This window comes from Delphinus delphis, chromosome X (assembly GCF_949987515.2).
Source record: "Delphinus delphis chromosome X, mDelDel1.2, whole genome shotgun sequence".
Classification (NCBI taxonomy): domain Eukaryota; kingdom Metazoa; phylum Chordata; class Mammalia; order Artiodactyla; family Delphinidae; genus Delphinus; species Delphinus delphis.
This window is the reverse complement of record NC_082704.1, coordinates 35,583,064-35,605,817: the sequence shown is the minus strand read 5'-3', so window position 1 is coordinate 35,605,817 and position 22,754 is coordinate 35,583,064. Positions and strand designations below refer to the sequence as shown.

At 48.8% G+C, this 22,754-nt stretch overlaps 1 protein-coding gene across 1 annotated transcript in view; it reads right to left on the bottom strand.

Moving 5' to 3' along the window:
* The window catches only part of COL4A6 (collagen type IV alpha 6 chain), a 159,511-nt gene that overhangs the window by 17,436 nt on the left and 119,321 nt on the right, over nt 1-22,754 (bottom strand). Inside the window, exons 16-35 of the mRNA XM_069540335.1 lie at nt 21,499-21,568; nt 20,320-20,427; nt 19,282-19,422; nt 18,352-18,456; nt 16,432-16,592; nt 15,781-15,960; nt 15,069-15,252; nt 12,373-12,426; nt 9,607-9,678; nt 9,087-9,194; nt 7,827-8,048; nt 7,286-7,447; nt 5,485-5,655; nt 4,620-4,763; nt 4,047-4,172; nt 3,428-3,609; nt 1,494-1,557; nt 896-970; nt 270-377; nt 69-176 (exon numbers count right to left, since the gene is read on the bottom strand). Coding sequence (XP_069396436.1) covers nt 69-176; nt 270-377; nt 896-970; nt 1,494-1,557; nt 3,428-3,609; nt 4,047-4,172; nt 4,620-4,763; nt 5,485-5,655; nt 7,286-7,447; nt 7,827-8,048; nt 9,087-9,194; nt 9,607-9,678; nt 12,373-12,426; nt 15,069-15,252; nt 15,781-15,960; nt 16,432-16,592; nt 18,352-18,456; nt 19,282-19,422; nt 20,320-20,427; nt 21,499-21,568 — 2,545 coding nt within the window. The remainder of the gene's footprint in view (nt 1-68; nt 177-269; nt 378-895; nt 971-1,493; nt 1,558-3,427; nt 3,610-4,046; nt 4,173-4,619; nt 4,764-5,484; nt 5,656-7,285; nt 7,448-7,826; nt 8,049-9,086; nt 9,195-9,606; nt 9,679-12,372; nt 12,427-15,068; nt 15,253-15,780; nt 15,961-16,431; nt 16,593-18,351; nt 18,457-19,281; nt 19,423-20,319; nt 20,428-21,498; nt 21,569-22,754) is intronic.

Genomic DNA, 22,754 nt, shown 5'->3' with positions numbered 1-22,754 from the left:
AAAGTAGTTGCCATCCTTTTTTTGAGGAAAGGACCCTTTTCCCCACTGCCTACTCCCAACTCTCATACCTTTGGTTCCTATTAGGCCAGGGGGGCCCAGGGGCCCAGCTGCCCCTGGGTGGCCTGAAGAACCTGGAAGTCCTGGATTTCCTCTCATGCCTGCAACCCCGGGGAGTCCTAAAAGTGAAAACAAGGCAGAAGTTCAGAAGGGGTTGTGACCTGAAGCTGACCTGAACTTTTTCAGAGTAAAGTTGTCATGTGGCATGGTACCTGGGGAGGCAGGAAGGCCAACATCTCCAGAAATACCAACTTTCCCATCTTCACCTTTGTTTCCTGGGAAACCCACATCACCAACTGGTCCATCTTTTCCTTTCACACCTACAAAATCAAGAAAAATGCTGAGGAGTGATCAGGCCACAGTTCAGGCAGTATGTTCCTCCACGGGAGAGGGGGAGCAGGAAGGTGAAGCCATTTTGAGTTGCCATGGGAGCTGGATCCAACAAAGATACTCTGAAAGGGATTGTGACAGCTGTCTTCATATTTGAAAGATGCTTCCCAATTGAAAAGTAAGTAAACTTGTTCTGAGTGTTCCCAGCAGTAGGAGCAATGGGTGGAAATGTTCACGAAGTATTTAGTTTAACTAAACACTAAGGGGGTGGACACCATTATCTTAAAGGTCTTAGAGACTTATCCCGTAAGTCTGTGAGTCTTGAAGGAAAAGTAGGTTGGTTTGCTTGGGAAAACTGTTGACTGCCTCTAAGTGGATACATGTCAGGTAGGAATTTTTCTGCACTGCATAGAAGTTGCAGAAGTTGGTGTTGGCCTCCAAAATTCCTTCCGATCCTCAGTTTTGAGGAGTTTGTGAGACATGGGAGACAAAAGTGCAGCAGCCTTACCTTTGAAACCAGGCTCCCCAGGTTGTCCCTTGGGTCCTGGGCTACCAGAAATTCCAAGTGTCTGGCCTTGATCTCCTGGGGATATCAAGACATTGTTCAAGTGGTCAGGAGAAGCTACAGCTCAATTTGCAGCACATAGATCTTTTGAGGGAAAAAAAATCATAACCAGAGAGGCTCCTTGACACAGTTACCCACCGGGTAAAAGGTTATGCTTTTATGCCCCAATGAAGGGCTGGGATGCTTCCAGACAATTGGCATGAAATGCTGCTACATGCAGCATATCTCCATTGGGAAACACATCACTAGGCTCAGTATGGGCAGAGAAGATGAGAGGAGGGGCCCTAAAACATCACCAGAAGAGCAGACTGTCTAGAGCTGAGGTTCTCCTCTGCTGCTGAGTCTGGAAGGCAGCTGGGTCAAACCACTGTTTGTCGCATATCTTTGAGGAACAAAGACTGCAAAGGGGGTTCAGCCGAAGGGGCAATGTAAATCGATTCCTTTTCCTCGAAACACAATGTCCCCCCCAGGGAGAGCCCTGGGCCTGTTAGAAATCCACCTTGCTCTGGAAAAATGCATTAAAGGGGAAAATGCTCCTTACCTTTTAAACCTGGGAGACCAGATGCTCCTGGGAGCCCAGGAGCTCCACTGAGACCCTGTGAACCCTTCAAAGCAAGACGGGAGTCAGTATTTCTGCCCAGCGCTCAGGGCCTCCCACCCTCTCTTCCCCCTCCCTTCCCTGAGCCACTGCTGGAGAGATGTCCATCGAGTGGTCTGTGGCAGGGGCAAACAGGTGGGGGGCATCCTGCAGAGGGGAAGGTGATGAACAAGGGGGCGGAAATGCGTATTTACGGGTTATAGGGGAGGGATTCGATCTGCAGAGTAATCCTGGTCTTGTCATTCATAACTTCCCAATGCCTATCAAAACTGGTACCTTGGGAAATCAAGGTGTGAATGTTCTAGCAAGTCTCTTAGAAAATACGAAACTTAACAGTCAGGCCAGGCATTTGATCTGCTCTACATACAGTTGGCTATCACTGCCCATGCCAAAGCTCTGGAGCCATTATGCACGAGAACAAGTGTGACCTCACTAACGTGGGGCTAGCTCTCTGCCGCAGGTTTCACAAGGAACAGAGTCTTTCTGCCACCAGGTAGTGGGCTGTATGCATACAGGTACTGGAGTCTGAATTTGGTCTAATATTTCCGTGATTTTCACAAGAAAAACTGCCTTCACTGGCTAATGTCCAACACACTATCTGAGTCTGGGAAATGGGCGTGTCAGCTGCCATTGGTACAATTCTTTCCCTGGCATCTGGTATGGTTTTGATTCATTTGAGATGTACCCAGTAAGGACATACGCTACCTACTGCCTTGGGTAGGAGTCCAACTTGGGTCACTCTGGTCACTGGACCACGACCCAGGACACCCCCTGCATTCACCTGGCCTCTTCTGTGTATTGCCATATCTACTCATTCTGAGCCTCTGCTCATGCTGGGACCCCTCCCAGAACGCTGTCCCACTTTGATTCTATCCTTCCTAGTGTGTAAGTAGCAGGTTGAGAATTGTTTATTTTGCAATTGCTTCAGGGGTGTGTGTGTGTGTGTGTGTGTGTGTGTGGGGACTTTGTCTGCAGGGAACACAGGTGTCCTGTGATACAGTTTATTTAGTCCCTTCAATACTACTACTATTATTGCTACTATTTACTCAGAGCCTACCATGTGCCAAATACAACGTAACTGCTTTACACACATCAGCTCACTTAACCCTCACTATGGTCTGAAGAAGGTTTGGAAATTATTCCCATTTTTAACAGATGAGAAAAGCGAGGCTCCGGCAAGTTAAGCGATACGCACAAAATCACAGAGCTAATGAGTGATGGAGCTGAGATTCAAGCCTACGTCTTCTCATTGCTAAGCCTACTCTACCACCCAAACTTTTAAGAACACAGAGAAACTGGTTTTGAGTCTTTGTTGTCTCCACAAGAGGCAACAACTGGCAAAGACCTTTCCGAAACCAAAACATCAAATAGTCTGTACCGAATTCTTCTGCTGTCCCAAACTCAACGTGGGATGCTGGCGGTGGGATGCAGACCAAAAAGCATGCAAGGCGGTTCTTGTTCTCAAGTCCTAACAGTCTCATCGAGGAAATCAGACCCACACAGAACCAACTAGGATAAGTGTAAGCAGTGAGAAGTGTAGGGTGCCAGCAGGGTGGGAGCTCAGGGACTCCTGGAGGGGCGGGTGCCTGGGCTGGGGCCTGAAGGATAGGCGGGTAGTCAGCAATTTTGAGGAGGACGCTCTGCCACGTGGGGGAAGATAGGTGAACAAGGGCCCCGGAAGGAAGAGGGGATGTTTGGGGAAGGGTGAGAAGACCTGGCAGACTCAAGGAGGGGCCTTGTCTGGGGTGAGCTGGGGGAGGGAGCTGGGCAAGAGGGCTGGGAAGTGGGCTGGGATCAGAAAGGTGGGCAATAGGAACACATCCCCCTGCTATGGAGGCGATTCCCTGGTGGGGAGATAAAGAGGTGGGCAGACTCACACTTTCTCCTGGTATTCCTGGGAAACCTGTGATTCCAGGGGACCCCTTCAGGCCGGGTAAGCCCCGTAGTCCTGCGGAGCCAGGGGAGCCTGGTCTCCCACTAAGTCCCTTGATGAGGCTGGGGAAGCCAGGAGCTCCAGGCAAGCCTGGTGGCCCAGGGCTGCCAGCCTCTCCTTTGTCACCTGGGAAAGAGGCAAAAGTCTTGGGGAAAGACTCTAGGCAAGAGAAAGTCTTCTCCCCAAGGTGCACGTGCCCTGGGTCACAGGCGGCCAAAGCGCAAGCTTGGGGACAGTTAGCTTAGGGGGAGGAGTGGGGATAGAGGGAGGTGCCTCACTGGGAAAGCCACTCAGTGCCCATCCCCACTGTCTGCCAGGCCCTTCCAGGGATACAGCCGCCCGTGGTTCAAAAACGGAGTTCCACGGTGGCAATGAAAATTGGCAGGCTCACAGTACAGGCCCCCCTCAGGCCCAGGGAAGGCAGCCTCCGTGGATCCCCAGCTGCCACCCATACTGCTGCTCTGGGGGTTCTTGTTCTGTGGGGCCTTTTCTCAGGAAAGAAGTTGAATTTGGTCATAAAAACTGTCTCGGGCATTTCTCCTGTCCATTCCCTGCCCCAGCACCTCTGGGCCCAGGAAATCCGATGGATCCAGGTGAGCCCTGAGAGCCTTTGTCTCCTGTGAAGTGCAGGTTCAGCACTGGAAGTCTGGGGCTGGGTACTCCGACTGGCCCCGGGTCGCCTCTGTCTCCTGCAGGGATGGAGATCATGAGAGCTGTGTGAGCGGGAGCTTAGACACGAGGTCAGGCACGGGCTGACCGCTCATATCAGCTCTTCCCGCCCCACCCCAGGCCCCCTTTCTGGGCTCTTCCACCTTCTTCCCCGCCCCTGTTTCCCAAACTTTGCATTAATGTGCACGCCCTCTCCCTCCTTTGACAAGCTCAAGGCCCACCTGCAACTTTAGACCCTACTCAAAACCCTTCTCCGTTGAGCATCGGGAATGTGTGTCCAGGCTTCTAACGCGCAGTAGTAACTCAGAGTGATTAGGTCTTTTGGTTTAAAAGGACTTCATTCAGAAACCTCAAATATTATTATCTAACACAGGGTTGGTATAAGCCACAGGAATGACAAAGTTGATAAACAAGATGTGCCTTGGGAAGCATGGGTGGCAATTCCAGAATTCGATTCCCCAGCTCACCTTTTTCACCAGGGCTACCAGCCTGTCCAGATGGTCCAACTCTTCCCATCGACCCAGGAATTCCCTTTAATCCACTTGCACCAGGAATACCAGGGAGACCTGGAATCCCTGGAAAACCTATCAGTCCAACAGACCCCTTCTCACCTGTTGAGAAACAAGAACTTCTATTATTATCCCTGTTTGACATATAAGAAAATGGAAGCTCAGAGACGTTAATTAACTCACCCAAAGTCACACAGCTAGGAAGCTGCAGAGAAGGGATTCAAACCCAAGCTTCTCTAACCCCAAAGCTCAAGCTCTTAGTCAATACATGTTATGCTACTTCCCTGAAGAGGGACAATGTACTAAGCACCAGAAAGGAAAGAAGAGGTGGGAACCTCTCTTATGATTTGCCAAGTTAGAGCTCATGTTTGGCACAGGAGGAATAAAAAAAGCCTATGGCCAGGAGGCAGGGAGATGAGCTCTAGCCTGGTGCTGTTGCTAACCAGTTGTGTGACCTTGGACCAGTCACTTTCCCCCCCTGCCCAACCTCTGATGTCTAGCAGGACAGTCACAGGAATTGAGAGCTATCAGGCTCTACGGTAGAAGTTGTGCAAATGAGTAAACTTGGTGTGGCTGTTCTTGTCTTGGGCTCCCTGCCCATGCTATTCAGCCCAGTGATCCACCCAGCAGGCAGGGAAGGCGAATCACCTTGGGTGGGGTTCCTCCTTTAGTACTAGCCTTGTCCAACTATCTTGCCAAAAAAGCTCTGCCCACCTCCCTCCCCATTCCCCTCTCCCAGGCAGAGAGGAGGGAGGGGGCGAGCTGGGCAGCATGGCAGCTCCTTTTTGGCCCCCACTGGTGCCTTCCTGATACCTTCACTTACCCTTCGGACCTGGCAGGCCTGGCAGTCCAGTGGCCCCTGGCAAGCCGGAGTTCCCCAGGAAGCCAATTAGCCCTGGAGATCCCGGAAGGCCTTTCAGCCCAGGCAGGCCTCTCTTTCCAGCTGATGCAGGGGGACCTATATCGCCTCTTGGACCTTTCTTTCCAGGATGTCCTGAATCAGTACAGGAGAGAACACAGGACAGCTGTCAAGTGAGACTGTCCAGACCTGGGCCGCTGCCCATTCCCATGGCTTCTGGTTGGTTGGCTTGTTGGCGTTTATAAACTGCCCTTTAACAATGGCTTAGGCAGGCTGCTAACAGGCAGAGTTCTTAGCTGGCTGAAGCATTAGCGCCTACCACCCAGGGCGCCCTGCCAATGGCAACTTCTTTCAACATGGCACTGTAGATGGCGGGGGCGGGGAGCAAACCCCTTCTGATGATAACTCTCCCCCCTTCATGAATGTGGTTCACACTTTAGCCTCTGAATGGAGCTCTGGGAAGCCAGGGTGGCAACTGGACTCTAGTTTCCTGGTACTTCCAGTTTGAATCACTCCACAATGGCTGTTTCCTGAGCCAATTGGTGAAGTAGAGGTTAAAGCCAAGCCATTGTTTCAGCCTCCCAGGGAGCCATGGATACAGGGCTGCCCTTTTAATCCCTCATGCAAGCAGTTAAGTCAGCCAGTTCCTTGGCATTAGGGTTGAAAGACCCCCTAGTGCCAAGTACTGTAGAAATCCCCAAGGCCCATCTGGTATCCTAGGTATTCTGAAACTTCTTTCACCAGGCTTTAAATTGCTCAATGGGATTAAGCTCCTGAGCTGCTGCCAAAGTGGAATGTTCAGGTACAAAGCAAGGAAATTAAAAAACCAAAGGATTAAATGAGTGACGACAGAGGTATTTGGGCCCCCAAGGACCTAAATGAATGGCTGACTTGGCCTTCCATGGATTGAAAAGCATCAAGTAGCTGCGAGCCCCAGGATTCTAATGGGAGGCTGTGAAGGGGATTCCACAACAAGGGAAGGAAATTCAATGGGGGCCAACCCCACAGCATGAGTTCAGGGACCCCTGGCCTTGCCAGGTTATAGTGTATAGTAAGATAATTCCCCAAGAGGCCAAGCTAGTGGGAGTGTTAGTCTGTGAGCTTGTGTGCTGTTTTCTCACCTGGACAGCCTATGTGAAGACCCCAGAAACACAGAAGGACAAAGGGGATAAAAAAGATATTAGTGGCTCTGTAAAAACTCAACTTCAGTCACGTGGCTGGGAGTCGGGGCGGACGGCAGGGTGAAGAGGGGGGTGTGAGAAAAAGGCAAGCTGCAGACGGTAGGCTGGAACCAGGGGGCGTTAGGCCCCGCTGTGGAGTGAAAGACACTCTGGTCCTGGGTCCTCAGAGGCCTGCTGGCCCGAGAGGCAGGCTGCCAGCACGGTGGTCACCCTCTCCGCCTGAGCTCCTCGCCCGGCCCCAGTGAGGGCGGTGGAGAGGGGCGAGGCCCACCTGCACAAGGAGGGCAGGAAGGCAGGAGGGAGGCTGAGGCCTGAAAAGGGGGACGGAGGCCATGGGGGAGGGGCGGGGAATGAGCATACTGTGGGGTCACATTTTGGAGGCTAAACTGCAGCGATCGGTTTGGCTTGGCACTGCGAGGGCGACTTGAGAGGTTAGGAAAGTCAGTCTCCTTGTCAACTCTGACCCTGTCACACTGCTGCTACTGCCCCTCAGGGCACCGGGTTGCGGTGGGGGTGGGGGTGGGGCGGAGGGGAGGGCTTAGCTTAAGTCTGTCAAGATGGGGCTCCTCCTCCGAAGGACCTACCTGAAGTGCCTGGAAAGCCTGGTGCTCCTGGGAGCCCGGGTTTGCCCTTGATGCCGAATAGACCATCAGATCCCCGGGGGCCTGGCTGTCCTGCGCGGCCTGGTATTCCAGGGCTGCCCCGATCACCTTTGGGGCCCAGCAAGCCCGACTTCCCAAGCAAACCTAAGGAAAGGAAGGGCCAGACAATTACAGCCTGGACTGATAGCAGGGACCGATTACCAAACCAACTTCCAGCGGAAGAGCCTGCCCAGGATGTACCCCACGGGCCACTGTCTTGTCAGCTCAAGCCTTGTGGCTCATCACAGGCTCTGCAAGAAATCTGACTATGGATTATAGATACTTCTGGAATTACTAAGACAGGAGAATGGACGCAGGTGATTTAAGAAAAAGTTCCACAAAGGGAAGGACAGAACAGAATGACTTTTCATTTCAAGCCCCTAATTAATCCATCACCCCAGAGTCACGCAGGTATTCATGCAAGTATAGCAGTTACTGAAAGGTTTTCTGTAGACTGTCAGATAAGTGGGGCAAAGAGAGTCACCCTTGGGTCCTGTAAGGCCAGAGTCTCCAGGAAATCCTCTGTCTCCTGGCAGTCCCTGTAGGCCTTGCTTCCCAGGAGCACCATTTTCAGCACCAATGATGTCACCAGGGGCTCCCTTGGGACCTGGGAAGCCGGGACTGCCAACTTTCCCAGGCAAGCCATCTTTTCCAGGGAGCCCAGGAAACCCAGGCAAGCCCTTCTCTCCACGAGGTCCAGGAAATCCTAAGCGTAAAGAGGCAAAAATAAAAGGCCATGGAGGTTTAGAAGTGATAGGTTTGGGGAGAGGACTCTGACACAGGTTTTTTCCCTACTACAAAAGCTAACATATTAGTAATGTGTGTCGCTTCCCTTAAAGGTCAGGAGTCTCTGGTCCTGGGAAGACTTGCCCAGTGGCAGGGACTGCCCCGTGTGCCCTGGAGGAGGTTCTAGCTCAGCGGGCAGAGCTCAGCAACCCGCTCCTGGGGAGCCTACAGTGGCCAAAGAGCACAGGTTACACCCGGGACCTCCTGTCAAAGGCCTGGTCTCTTCTGGAGTCGTCTAACTCCTGCCAAGTCACGCCTCCCTCTTTCTGGGTGGCAGACGGATCTGTAGCACTGATAAGCCCGAGGGAACGTGGCCTCAGATGAGCCCCAGGCTGCAGAGCAGGTGTGGTTCTCAAACTGAGCGTGCATCAGAGTCTCCTGGGGCAGGGGTGCTTGGGAAAAGCCAGATTGCGGGGCCCACCCGCAGAGCTTCTGATCAGTAACTCTGCCAAGGGGCCAAGGCACTGCGTTACTACCAAGTTTCCAGGTGATGCTGACGCTTCTGGCCGAGGGAACAGTTTGAGAACCACTAGTGCAGTGCAGAACAATGGAGCTCAGGTTGGAACGACGGGGTGTGAGCGAAGTCTTTGAAATACGACAACTTCCCTCTCACTCATCTGAATCTCCTTCTCTGACCTTTAAGGAGTTGATCCAGGAAACTGCCATAGAACTTGCAGTCAGACCATGTGGCAGAGTCCTGGCTCTATCACTAGTGACCTTGTGATCTCAGGTGAGTCACCTTCCATAGGAGCCTCAGTTTCCTCCTCAAATGGCCGTTACTGCTCTGAGATGCTGGCATTCTATAGCTCTCAGCTCTCTTGCCTGAGTATGAAATCAAAACCGTCCCACTTACACCAGAGCACAAACCTAACTTCCTATAGTGGGTGGATGGCTACCACAATCCGAACACACAGTCACACAAAAGGAGAAGCAGGTGAGGAGAAGCTCCTTTTCTTACCTGGCATTTCAGGGAGGTGAACCAATCCTGGACTTCCGGGTTCCCCTTTATTTCCATGCAATCCAGGCTGGCCTGGAGTCCCAGGGAGGCCACGGGCCCCGTTAGGGCCTGAAAACCCAAATATGAGTGGTAAGGGGAAAGGAAAGTCGGTGTGGCTAGCTATGATTTGTGACGTCCAGTCAAGAACCCTCGTCTTGGGAATTCCCTGGTGGTCCAGTGGTTAGGGCTCCGTGCTTTCACTGCCGAGGGCATGGGTTCGATCCCTGGTTGGGGAACTAAGATCCCACAAGCTGCACGGTGCAGCCGAAAAACAAAAAAAAATTCTAAGCTCTTGGAGAACCTCTCTTATTCTCACCTCCCCACACGGCCCTCTCTAGCAGCCATTCTATTTCCTCAATCCTCAAGGCCGCCCTCTCAGAAGGAATGTGGATCCCCAAATGCTACCAGGCTATCCTCAGCTTCCTTTGGTGCATGGCCCTTACAAGTGTGCTCAGTGGCTTTTTCTGGCCTCATTCCATACCTGGGAATCCGGGAGCTCCTGGAAATCCTGATGGACCGTATGGCCCAGGAATAATACAAGGCAAGGTGATACCTGTAAATGGTAACATGTGAGCAGGTGGTGAACCCCCTGAGTTCCCCCTAGCATGCGCCTTTACTCCCATTCCATCGAATGGAACAGCTAAGTTATTCTTCCCACCCAGAAGCTGGGAGCCCATGCAGAAAAATCGTAGCATCAGAAGCTCTCGGGAGTTACTCCTAGTGCAATTTCTCACAGATAAGAATGCCCCTAGTGTCCAAGTCAGGACATCTCATTCTAACAAAGTTTCCTGTTGTGTAGGAAGAGCAGCAAACGGCAGTTGCCTATTCACCCTGCATTCAGATGGAGCCCCTCCCTGGGATGCGTGCTTGGTGTTAGTTATTATTACGTCCACATCACTAGACTGGAGTGTTTGAAGCCAACACCTCTCAAGTTCAGATGACTGCTCTTTTCTTGGAATGAGGCTTTTCCCAAACCACTGGGTTCTTTTGACACGTGTTATTTGAGATCTACTGAAACCTATTGATTGTCCTTGGTCAGATGGACCCATATGTCTGTACCAGGTAAACACTGAAGGCCACTCTCTCCGCCATGGCAGACAGTGACCCTTCCCTCAGCTCCTCATTTGAAACTGTCAACTCTGCTACTCAGGGAGAAGGGGTAGTCAATTTCACTATTCAAGACATTGAAATTGACCTGCGGAGCCCTTCCCCTGGCAAATTCTTCCTTGCTCACTCAGAGTACAAATAAAGAGTTTGTAAGATCACAGGGGGGAGGTTTAATAAGATACCAGTGACCAAATTGTTAGTTGGCTCCTTCAAATGCCATTTATAAACAACTGCTAATTAAAATCAGTCTTGCCTATTCATTAAAACAACCCCCTGAGATCTACTTTAAGCCAGAGTCCACAGTTCTAATAAACTGCTATAGCTTTTGCCTGTACGTAAAAGAAATCACAAATTGCATCTCTTAAAGATATGTATACAACCTATGATTCAGACTGCTTACTGAACTGGCTAGCATTCCTCCTCCAGTCCCGCTTCCATTTTCCAACTTCAAGGCCTGATGGCATTTTAGCCCACCTGTTCTAGTCCTAAATCAAAATTGGGAATTGAACAGTATAATGTATTGGTTAAGAGGTTGGGCTCTGAAGCCAGACAGAGCTGAGCTCGTATCGTAGTTCTGCTACTAACTAGTTGTATGAGCAAGATACTCAACCTCTCTGAGCCTCATGTGTAAAATTGGAGCTACTTACGTCATATGGTGCTTGTGAGGATTATATGGAATAGTGTTAACAGCACTTAGCACAGCGCCTGGCACCCTGGGATGTGCTCAGTGAATACTAGTGTTTTAGTATCTTACTTAAGGAGGAGTATTCAGAAGAGCTCCCGCAAGGCCAACCCCTGGATTCTACCCCAGTCAGGTTAGTGACACTACTTTGTAGCCTGGGCAGCAACTCTCTGCCTTCTAGACCTCAGGCTCCTATAGTTATATTTTCACAGGTGGAAAGATGGCCACAAGCCTGATCTTCCTCCATAGGTAGTCATACCCATCTCCATCCTGCCAGATGTTGAAATGATGGAGCTATTTTGGAGGGCTATTTCCCTACTGCGGAAACATGCTTTATGATGGATGAGATGCTAAATGGGGAGAGGGCTGCCAGTCCTGTGCTCGGCTTTGGACTAGGTTGAAGAACTGCCTCGCTAGATGGTATCATGAGAGGGACCCTGCAGAAAACCCTCCTGCCCCAACTATTTCAGTAGCTGATTGACTCTAATGTGTCAAACATTGTAGTTCCATTGCTTTATGTCTTAAAAAATAAACTGGATAAAATACAAATATCTCTGGGCCAGGTCCAAATATGAAGCCATCCATCTTCAATTTATCATATGTGTTTCATAGATTCTTTTCACCTGTGATAGCCAGAGCAAAACAAAATCTTTAGAAGATGGGGCCAAGGACAGGCATCTGGAGATGTTCCAGGGCAGGAAAAATACTTAGAAAAGGGAAGATGAGTAGAACCCAGAGGAAATCAAGGACATACTTCCCTTTGCCTCGGACCAGTCCTGTACAACACACCGCATTTGTGTATTGCAAGCAGAGGGTCAAAATGGTGAGAAGGTAAGGACTTCAAGTCATACTGCTACCTGACTCTTTTACTTTACATTCCTGTCTTTTATTTTACATCCCTGAATTCCGAGCCTTCTCCCCAACAAAGCAGAAACCAGCTCCACCCTTGTTCTGTTTTATAAGCGCAACAAATGACCTAGTTATTCAGAATTTTCCCCATTAATGACAAAATTCATCTTCAGGATAAAAAAGCACCTCTGGTTATCAAGTTTCTAATATCTCAGTTGATTCTGGTTCCAATGAATAAATGTCAGACATGTGTGGCTCCTTCCAGGTACCTCCCAAGGCAAGTCATGGCCTCAGTTAAGTTCATAAGTGAAGATGCTCAAGGAAGAGATCAGCCAAGCCATCAACATGCACAGTGAAGGAGCCAGCCCCTCACAGAGACTGCATGCCCACTTCCTCTGTCCTCCCCCCCAGGAGAGGTGTGCTAAGGAGACTTTGCAGCGGTGTCAGCGTGAGTCTTTGCACCCCAGCCTTAGGATCACCCCTCCCCAGCCCGGGCCTCCAGCGTGGTACTCAGACCATTGTGAGTGTCTGAGATTAAGTGAACAAAAAGGAAGGGGTGGGGTTGCCATCATTGGTGTTTGAGAACCTCTAGACCTAACTACCTCTCACCTCCCTGTGTGTCTAAGTCTCCTTGCCCAACCTTCTCCCTGCAGCAGCAGTCACCTAGACCAAACAAGTAAAGAAGAAAATTAAACCGGGACAGAAGTTCCTTGAGGCCCAAGGGAAGTCTCGTCTGTAGCCCACCGATCAAATTCCCTGTCTGGACTGAGTCGAGAAAGCTGGCATCCACACAGGATCAAGGACACAGTAGCCGCTGCAGTGATAACCAGGGTGATTGATTACTATGAGCATCTGGATCAGAGCCTCTTTGGAAACAGCCAGTTGTCTCCTTGCCCAGGATTTGTAATAATTCACACTATTAGGTTGAAAGGCTTCTGATTACTTCATTCCCTTTCCTGGCAACGTAGCTGTCCTAGCCTGAGCCACGACCAGTTGGAGTGAGTACATTTAGGAACAACATCTTCATCTTTCATGGCAACAGTAATGGCCATAATGCAAATGTTTAGGGCCCACAAGTTAAGTGTTTTTACAATTGTGTGGAAACAAAGCTAGGTTTGAGGAGTTATATTTGGTGGCTGTAGAGAGAAAAAGAAAGCTAACGCTCTTAATTGAAGTAAGTTTTTGGAAAGTCTTGGTATTGCAACAAGAACATTTTCTGCATAAGGCATCTCCCAGGCTATAGCTTTCTAGATCACTAGTTTCCTGAGAACTTTCTGGGTCCAGGGATAGTGAAGTTTGGGACAGAAATGTTCCTGTGGGCTTCCTTCTGTTTCCAAGCAGTTGGAATGTTGATAATATCCAGATTTGAGCATATCTAAGTTTATAGGCACCATGTTAATATAACTCAGTTTAAAACCTAGTTGCCTGCAAAATGGGTTGAACTAGAATGAAGACCCAATTGGCGGAGGGGCGGTGGAATGACCATGAATAAAGTCTCTGGGAACAGAGCTGGAAGCAAAGCTATAGCTGACACCAGGACTTCCAAAAGGCCGAATGGTTTTGTTTGACACAATTCCTCACAGCCTTAATGGGGATACTGACTTGGACTGAAATACTGACTTGGGTTTAAGAATCCTGAATCACCCATTTTTAACTTGTACTGTAATCCTTATTAGACCAATTCACAAAAGTACATTTTAAAAGAAATAAATTTTTACAAGACTTGGTATCTGTCTTCTTTTTTTGTAATTCTTCAAGGTGACGAGGTGGAAAGAGGAGAAATAGGTCTAAGAAAAAGCTCCTTGGTTATGGAAAAGGCCCTTTCCTCTGTAAATGTATATTAGTCTCCTGTGGAACACTGCACTATACTAGGCAGGTTGAGAAACACTGAAAAGGATTACTCACCTTCCTTAGTATCCAGAGGCTTACAATGCATTTGGAAAAAGTAAAAGCATTAATGGAAGGAAATATGTAATCTAACTGGCAAAGACATACTATAGGGGTCATGAGAAACCTTAGTGGAAGAATTAGGGCCTATATCGAAGCCTGAAAGTTGGATGGGATGTGAGTACATAGGGAAAAGGAGGAGTATTCAAGAAAAAGGCAACATAGGCAAAATCTTGGAGTTAGAAATGAATATATTGTTTATGGGGACAGTGAAAGATACAGTTGTCTTAGTGTTTTGTTTTGTTTTAATCATGAAGAGTATGAGATAAAGTCAGGTTAGAAAGGTTGGTTGTGTCCATGTTTGGAGACTTCTGAATTCTAGGCTGAGGCGTTTGAACATTATCCTCTATTTAGTAGAGAACATTTGTGGCTTTGGACTAGGGGAGTAACATGATGGAATCAGCTCTTTACAGATTATTAAATTGGCAGCAGTGTTCATAGTGGAATTGAGTGGGGAAAGTCTAGAGGTAGGAAATGAAAAACTACTTAGGAAGTTGTCATTCTTCCATCCATCCATCCATCTATTCATCCATCCATCCATCTATCTATTCATTCATCCATCCATCTATTCCAACGAGCATATAGGTGTTAGCTAGGCATAAGATAATGAGCTTAATACCAAGAAGAAGAAGGGACAAAGATAAGAGGCATTGCAAATGAAGAATATGAGATGAATTTCAAGTTTTCAAACTTCAGACGACTACAGGAAGTGTGGTACCACTAATGGGAACATAGAAGTTGTGGAAACGTAGAAGTTAGGATGAAGAACTGTTCTAGCTGTATGCAAGAAGGCAAGTTAATAGCATAGTACCTTGATCTATAAGCAGGGCTGTCACTCATTGTAATTACTAAAATTCAAGTAGAAAGAGAAGTTATACAAATGGGAGGGATTTAAGGTATGAAATGGAGATCAGACTAGATAGAACTAGGGTCTCTTCTCAATCTGAGATCTCATGAATTAAGGAACGGTTCTTCCCTACTGATGATATTAGAATACAACTTAGAGGATACCTTTCTTGTCCAATTTCCACTCATTCCTTCCATGGCACTTGTAATAAATGGTCATCCAGCTTCTGCTTGAAATCTTCCAGGGATTATGAGCTCATAACCTCCCAAGGCCATTCTGTTATACTTTCAGACTGCTCTGTTGGGAAGTTTTTCACTTAGTAGGGAGGAAATCTATATTGTTCTGTGTAACTGTACCACAGTATGATCCTTTTTCCACATGAAAACCCTCAAGAGGATTGAAAGTAGTGATTCCAGTTGGCCCTCTTATGACACATTCCACGCATCTGGGTCATATCTACCCTCAAGGAGTCAGTTTTCCAAGCCCAAAGCCATCTGATTCCCTGACTCACCTGGAATCCCAGGGGGGCCTGGTTGCCCTGGGAATCCATCTACTCCTTTATCTCCAGGAAGCCCACGAGGTCCAGAAGATCCTGGTAGCCCAATTCCTGGGGGGCCAACTGGACCAGTGCGGCCTTTTTCACCAGGAAGTCCTGGTAACCCCTTTTCACCTGGGAAGCCCTGTCCACCATCACCCTAGACAACACATAGGAAAGGATGAATCATTACTTAAGAGACTTATCTGGAAAGCCCTCTGACCATAGGAAAGAAACACCTAACCAGTATGAGCAGGGCTTTATTTTTTGGTTAAAATTCTCTGTCACTCTAGTTTTTCAATCAATTCTTCTGAGTCGAGTTAATGGGAATGAAGCTTGTCAACCCTGAGTGATCTGATAATGCAAAAGGTTCTAGATTGGTGTGGGTGAGGGGAAAGGACAACTCTGGTGGGGGCAGGTCATAGAAAGCAGCTGGATTACTTGCAATGGAAAGCTCCTCAGAAGCTGAAACATTTTAAGTGATGTGGTCAGTTGTCACTAGCGTTTATCAAGTGAGCCAATGACCCATTCTGAGAAAAAGATTCCTATTTTACAGAAAGGAAAAGCACAGAGACAAAAGTGTCAGTGGCAGAGGCAGGAAGTAGCCACCAGATACTCCCCACCCGCCCACCTGCCAAGTCAGGTGTGAGGATTTACAGCACTATTTACCCAGGAACAATCGACTTACCTGAAAGCCTGGCAGGCCTGGTAAACCTGGTACTCCGTCCTTGCCTGGGGCTCCTGTCTCACCAGGGAGCCCCTGGAGACCAGGATCACCCTGATCTCCTGGCATCCCTGATCCTGTACTGAGAGTCGCTTCCCCTTTCTTTCCTTTGGGACCTTCCAGACCTCGAGGCCCAAATACACCCTGACAAAAAGACAGAAGGGAATGATGAGGAGACGCAGACTTCATAGGATTCTGGCGCCTCGCATAGGTCTGACCTAAAACAGGTCCGTGGGTACATTATGGCACAGTTCTGGACACTGGATTATGTCGTTATCTTGGATTATAATTGCCCATTTATTTCCTTACCCTTTCTAAATTTTGAAATCTTTGAGGATGGGAACCTTGTGTTCAGGGCCTGGCACAGTTCTAGGCAAATGTAAATAATTTTGTGGAAGGAAGGGAGGGAGGAAGGGAGGGAACATAGGTAGGTTAAAGCAGAAAGGGACTTTCAAGATACCTAGATAGACTTCTTCATATTATGGATCAAAACCTTGAAGGTCTGCTTCATCCCCATCTTTCTTTTATGTGTTTTAGGAAAGTGATTGGTGAGGAGTGAGGGGCATTTAAAAGCTCCCATTTGCTCCCTCAGGGCCAAAGTTTGGTAAGACTTACTGGATCCCCTGATGGGCCCTGTGCACCCCCAAAGCCTGGATCTCCTCTTGCTCCTTTCAGGCCCGGAAGGCCCAGGAGACCTGGTGGTCCAGGTAGGCCTGGCCCCCCAGGTGGTCCAATGTTTGGGACACCACCATCACAAGCACAAAAACCAGAGTCCCCTGGAGGAAAAAAAAAAAGACAACATTAATCTAAGTGGGCCATCTTTCCAAGAAGAAGGAAGACCTGCCAGCGGTAATTCGTGACCTGAACAACTCCATGGAGGAAATCAGAAGGCCTGCAGAGAACAGACTCGAATGAACTAGGTTCACTTTCCATCAAAGTACATCTGTGCTAGTGATTTGGATTTCAGTCTTCTGGGGTGGAGCCCAGCCATCAGTGAGTCTAATGTGCAGCCAGAGTTGAGAACCACTGACCTACACTAACCAACTGAGAGTCCGGAATCCAAGCCACTTGAACATACTATTCACCAGAATGTCTTTCCCCCGTCTTTTGTACACAGAGACAAATGCCAAATAAATTGATGACAGAGATTTCAGCAAAGCATCTTTGAAGAGATAGCAAGGAGTCACTAGCACTATAGCCCAGCCACTTATACCTTCCATGCTTCTGGTCTAGGAAATGAGACTTTGGATCAACAGAGGTGACTCTGAGTTTCCCTAAGATCCTGAAGGGCCTCTTCCTACCTTTAGAAAAGCGATAATCCCTGAAACTCTGAAAGAACAGCCTGTTCTCCAAATAATCATTTCTCAAGTGTGATCCATGACCTCCTGCCTGAGTCACCTGGGATGCTTGCTTATAAGGCAGCTTGCTGGGCCTCACCCCAGGTCCAATCAGTCAGACTCTCAGGCAGCCAGGTCCAAGAATCTAATTGGTAGTAATTTCCCCTAGGTGATTCTCATGTCCAGTGAATCACCTGAGAATCACTATCACTATTCCAGACTTAGAGAGAGAGAGAGAGAGAGAAAAAAAAAAAAACCTTCTGGTCCCATGGGAATATAGGAGGGGAGGCATCAGAGTTGGCCCTGTTTTTAAGTATGAGAATGGTATCAAGAAGCACACTAGCTCTGCAGTGAGTCAGGGAAGGGCCAAAGTTGACATCCTAGGTCGAGACTTGAAATTTAATATCCTTTGCCCTCAACCATCTTCCCTGGATCTAAAAATTAGAGATGGGGCTTTCAAAAATTTCTGAACTAGCTCCTATACTTACGTAGTGCCATTTTATGATAGGGCAATGAGAAAGGAGAGGAGTGAGTTAAAACCTTTCTGTTTGAGGTCGAGGAGAGCTGTAAATTCCTTGAGAGAACAGGAGAGATCTCAGGTACCTGAAACCCCCAGGTATACCCAAACCTCTCTTCGGCCAGTACTTTCACCTCTTCCTCCACCCTGCCCTGGGCTGGAACTATAATGAAGTGATTTATTTGCACTTTAGCATCTGCCCCTCAGAGTATGAAATGGAGGAATGACCCAACAGAAAGATGGAAAGTGCAAGGCAGACGAAGGCTGGGGCAATCAATCAATCCTTCAGTCAATCTGTGGGGATCGGAGTTGTTTTCCTGGAGCCAGTTGGCTTTTTCAGAGTTCCAGGTCTTGACCTCTCCTTCGGGCTGAAGGTAATCCTAAGTGACTTCCTGCCTTGGCCTTGCAAACTGAGAGGGGCTGCAGAATGTGCAGAGTAGCTTCTGCAGGTGGAGGGGGCAGGTAGAGTAGCCTGGGGGCCACTTTGTCCTGTGTGACCTCAACCGCCAGCCTCAGTCTTAGAGCTCCAAATAGAGCACTTCCAACAGTCGTATAATCACATTCCCACGCAAGATCCAGGATTCGTCCTGTTCAGGTTCCCAAGGCTGTTAGTTTGCTTCTTCCCAGAGGGCCTTCTCCAGGGAGTTTGGGGAACAAAGAAACCTAAGGGGACAAAATCACCTTTGATTCCTTTGAGGCCTGGGTTTCCTTTTGGACCTCGTTCTCCTCGGAGACCAGGCAACCCTGGCTCTGTGCTCTGTAGAGTTCCCGTCTCAAATGCTGGACCTTTAGGGAAAAAAAACATAAAAGATTGGCAACTTACAGGAGCCTGGGCTCATGTGACTCAGCATAGCAGCTCAGTCACCAAGGGTCCTTGAGCCCCAACCACCAGAGCAGAGACACCCTTCCCCCCAAAAATCCAAGACAAGGACCCAAAGTCTGTAGCAAGTCCAAACTCTGTTGGCTCAATTCTCTCTACTACTACTACTTATAGGATGTCTACTATGTTCCAGGCACTGGACTAGACACTGGGGATATGGGAATAACCAAGGCAGCTTCAGCAACTCAGCAGTCCCCATGTCTATCCCAGGAAGTCCTCTTAGGACAAAAGAGGAGATGGGTACAAGCTGCAGTGGTCAGGGGTTGCAGGTTACAAAGAAACATGCGGGGCATATTTCTAGCCTTTTTCTTAGAATCTAGAATCTCATACTCAGGTAGATGACCTAAGGAGAATAAGCCCTGTGGAGGATTTTAGCAGCCACTTTGAGGATCCAGGCTTGGTTTCCCATTTCTTGGACTCTCAGCCCGTGCCGCTGGAGCCCTGAGGACCAGGGAAAGCTTGAAAGAGCCAATGCTGCTCCTTCAGGAGCTGCAAGACCACAGGCCTAGGGGCTGAGAACAGTGAAGGGGGAAAGGGAATGACTACGAAGTCAGAAGGCATTAGGTAGTGTCTGATCATCGAGATGGCCCTCACTTGCCTATTCCTTGGTGAACACTCTGATCGCTGTGGTCCCTAACCTGTGAGATGCTCCCTCCCTCAAAAATCAGGACTGTTCTGCAATCTGGATCACACCTGGATCTCAAGACCAAAGAGAGAAACAAACGACTTACCGGGTAGGCCTGGTAGGCCTGGTAGGCCTGGCAAACCATCTCTGCCAGGGAGGCCAGCTGCCCCAGTTGTGGTGTGGCCGGGGTTTCCTTGGTCCCCCTTCAGGCCTGGAACTCCCTGGAGCCCTAGAGTACCGGGGCCACCTGGAAGGATAAGCCCACACAAAAATGCTCATCACATCACCCGCCTCTTCAGGGGATTCCAATCAGTGCCGATGTTAGACACTAGCTCCGAGGGAGAATTTGGGAAAGCATTTGCCCTTCTCCTGCAGCTGAGTTAGAAGGGTCCCTAGGAATCAGCTAGCCTAACCTCTTGGGAAATGGAGGCCCAAAGACGTACAGAAACATGGTCAGGGGTGCAGAACTTCTAAGTGGCACCTGAGAGGGAAACCTGGGTCTCCAGCCTCCCATTTCTAGATTTTTTCCACCTTGGTGCTGAGATCAGCTGTACCTCCTCCAAGGGGCCGTTTTAAAAGCACAGGTATCCTTACAGAGGCCCATCTCCAGAGAATTTAGAAACTGCTGTCTTTAAAAGTAATGTCTGAGGCTTTCTATTTGGAACATCACTGCCTCCCAGACGCTGGCATGCCCTTTCTCTGTTTACTACTATAGAGTGACATATGGGCGTGTTCCTCCAATGACTGTGTCAAGGATGTCGTCCACAGGATCCTGGGTTAAGCACAGAGTGAAGGGCTGGGTACAAACTTTCGTCTGGGCTTTTGTTAGCTCCTTCTGGCAAGCATCAACTGGGATGGCACATAAACAGAAGGGTGACAGGGCTCTGGCAGGCCAACCCAGGCCCCCTCATTGATGGTCTGGGATTGCCTATGTAGCTATGGTACATTCCTGAGGTCAAAGGAAAGCTGCTTACCCAGGCCCTATTCTCATATACATTGGCCTTGGGCTTGCAGCAGGGAGCCTACTGACTATAGTCTACCTTTCTTTTGACTGTGGCTGGGTATGTACCCAGACCAGAGTATAGAAGGGGATGCTGAGCACCAGAGTGGAGATCTGTGCATGGGGTGGGTTAGTTTGTTTTACCTGGTAAAGCTGGTAATCCAGGGGCACCAGGAGGGCCAGGCAGGCCCTGGATGCCTTCATCTCCTTTAAGGCCTGGGAGGCCTGGCGTACCGGGGTCTCCAGGATAACCTGGCGTTGCAACAACAACAAAAAAAGCAGTAAGCAAACCGAAGGGAGGCCCACAAATGCCACAAAATGCCTCAAAAGAGTTGCAAGGAGATGTCCTCAGGTTAGAAGCGCCTTTCTTGCCCTTCACAGGTCTCCCAGATGCTAATGCTCTCATGTGATAATGGGCCTATTTGAGCTAACGCTCTCCTACTGTTCAGTACTGGTCTGGCCAGGGCTTACCTTCCATGGTAAGATCTGATAAGTACTAGGAAGGTTCTTCTACTACTAGTAATCTTTTGTCACGCCTCAAATCTCTGCCATTTGGGTTAAGGTGTCGAAGCCTACTCTTCATGTTATACACAGGTTTCTTGAGCGTGGAACACAGGAAGCCACTGTCAACCATTAACACCTCAGCTTTAATGAGTTTACCAGACAGGGCACAGGCCTGAGAGGATGTGAGGAGAAGGAAGTTAGGAGACCCAGATGGAAGAGGCACTATAGGAGAAGCCTTTGGTCAAGCGAGAAGTAGCTGGAGACACTGACATCTAGATCTCTAGAGAAGGCGAAGGGAAGAGTTGGGCACACACAGTAACTAGAACAAGGAGAGGTGAAGGCAAACTTCCAAAGTGTCACACTATTGAGGGCTGTCCTAACCGAAAGATACTTGCTCCCCTAACCAAAGATACTTTTCCACTTCCTGTGAAATTGTCAAGCTCGAGCATGCATGGGATCACGTACATGAGACCCTGTGTGTCCCAGAGTATCAGGCTGAAGTTAGCCTAGCTGGGAGGGTATGAATCCTTCCCTAAGCATCACTAGGAGAACCATTTTTAGCAAATCCAGACCCAGGCCAACGCAAATCCTAGTCTTGGTGGACCCAACACAAACATGGAGTATGGGGCTTGGCTTCTTTGCCTAAGACATTGGAGTTAGATTCATTTCCCAAGTTTAGGATCCACGAGTGGCCCTTGTGGGGATCGGGTTTAGCAGCAATCCAGTGGCTGACAAAGTATCCTCTTAACAATTACAGGGGATATAGAAGTCAACTTCCTATCTTTTTTTTTTTCCACTCCAATCAATGAAAAGTTGCACCTGAGATCACAGCACCATCTGTATCGATGAAAACATCTGGGCCTGGCAGGCCAATGTCACCCTTTTCACCCTGCAAAGATTAAATACATTAAACACAAATATTTCTGTGACCTCATCACATAAGATTTATGTTCCCTCAAAACCATTCCCTGGGACAATGGAAGGTTCCTCCTTCTGTAACCCCTGATTTCCAGGGCCAAACAATCCATAGGTTAATTTCAAAGTCCAATAAATTTAAGATGAAGGTGACACAAGGCAGCCCAGAGGCCTGACACTCAACTGAGAACCTGTCAAGGACAAGGGATCCCAATTTTATCTTGCAACCTGACTCCAAGACAATCTGCTTCTGGGTCTGGGAAACATATCGCAGGAATAGAAAATATGGCTACACCCAAGAGGTGCTAAGGAGGGAACAGAGTTTTAACTTTTTTCGTTGCGGAGCACAGGCTCCGGACGCGCAGGCTCAGCGGCCACGGCTCATGGGCCCAGCCACTCCGCGGCATGTGGGATCTTCCCAGACCGCGGCACGAACCCGTGTTCCCTGCATCGGCAGGCGGACTCTCAACCACTGCGCCACCAGGGAAGCCCGAGTTTTAACTTTTATTTCCCACTTTCAGCAGGCTTGGGACTCTGCTACTGTCACGGCCCTTGTTAGTGGGTGATGTCAGGCAGAGGAAGTCAAAAGAGTCCTAATTCTCTCAAAAGGGAGACTCAGGTACCAGAATCAGACAGACTGGCATATCCAGGCTTGGGAGGTAGGAGCTGTCTGCCCCAGGTGCAGGCAATAAGGGGATGCATTGCTTGAGAGAATTTAAAAACGATAACAAAACCCAAAAGTTGGCAATTCTAAACAATGTCAATAATAAAATATTTCTCCCTGTAGGGATGGATTTGCTTGTATGCATTTCGTGTGAAAAGGGTGACATCTAAAATGTCAAAATACTAAAAAATACTCCATTTCATCATATAGGCATTTGCTATGATCTGAATGTTTGTGTCTCCCAAAAATTCACGTTGAAAACCTAATGCCCAAGGTGATGACGATATTAGGAGGTGAGGTCTTTGGGAGGTGATTAGGTCATGAGGGCAGAGCTCCCACCATTGTTAGTGCCCTTATAAAAGAGGCCCAAGAGAGCTAGCCTGCCCCTTCCACCATGTGAGGGCACAGCAAGAAGTAGGCAGTCTGCGAGCTGGAGGAGGATCTTCACCAGAACCTAACCATACTGGCCCCCTGATCTCAGACTTCCAGCCTCCAG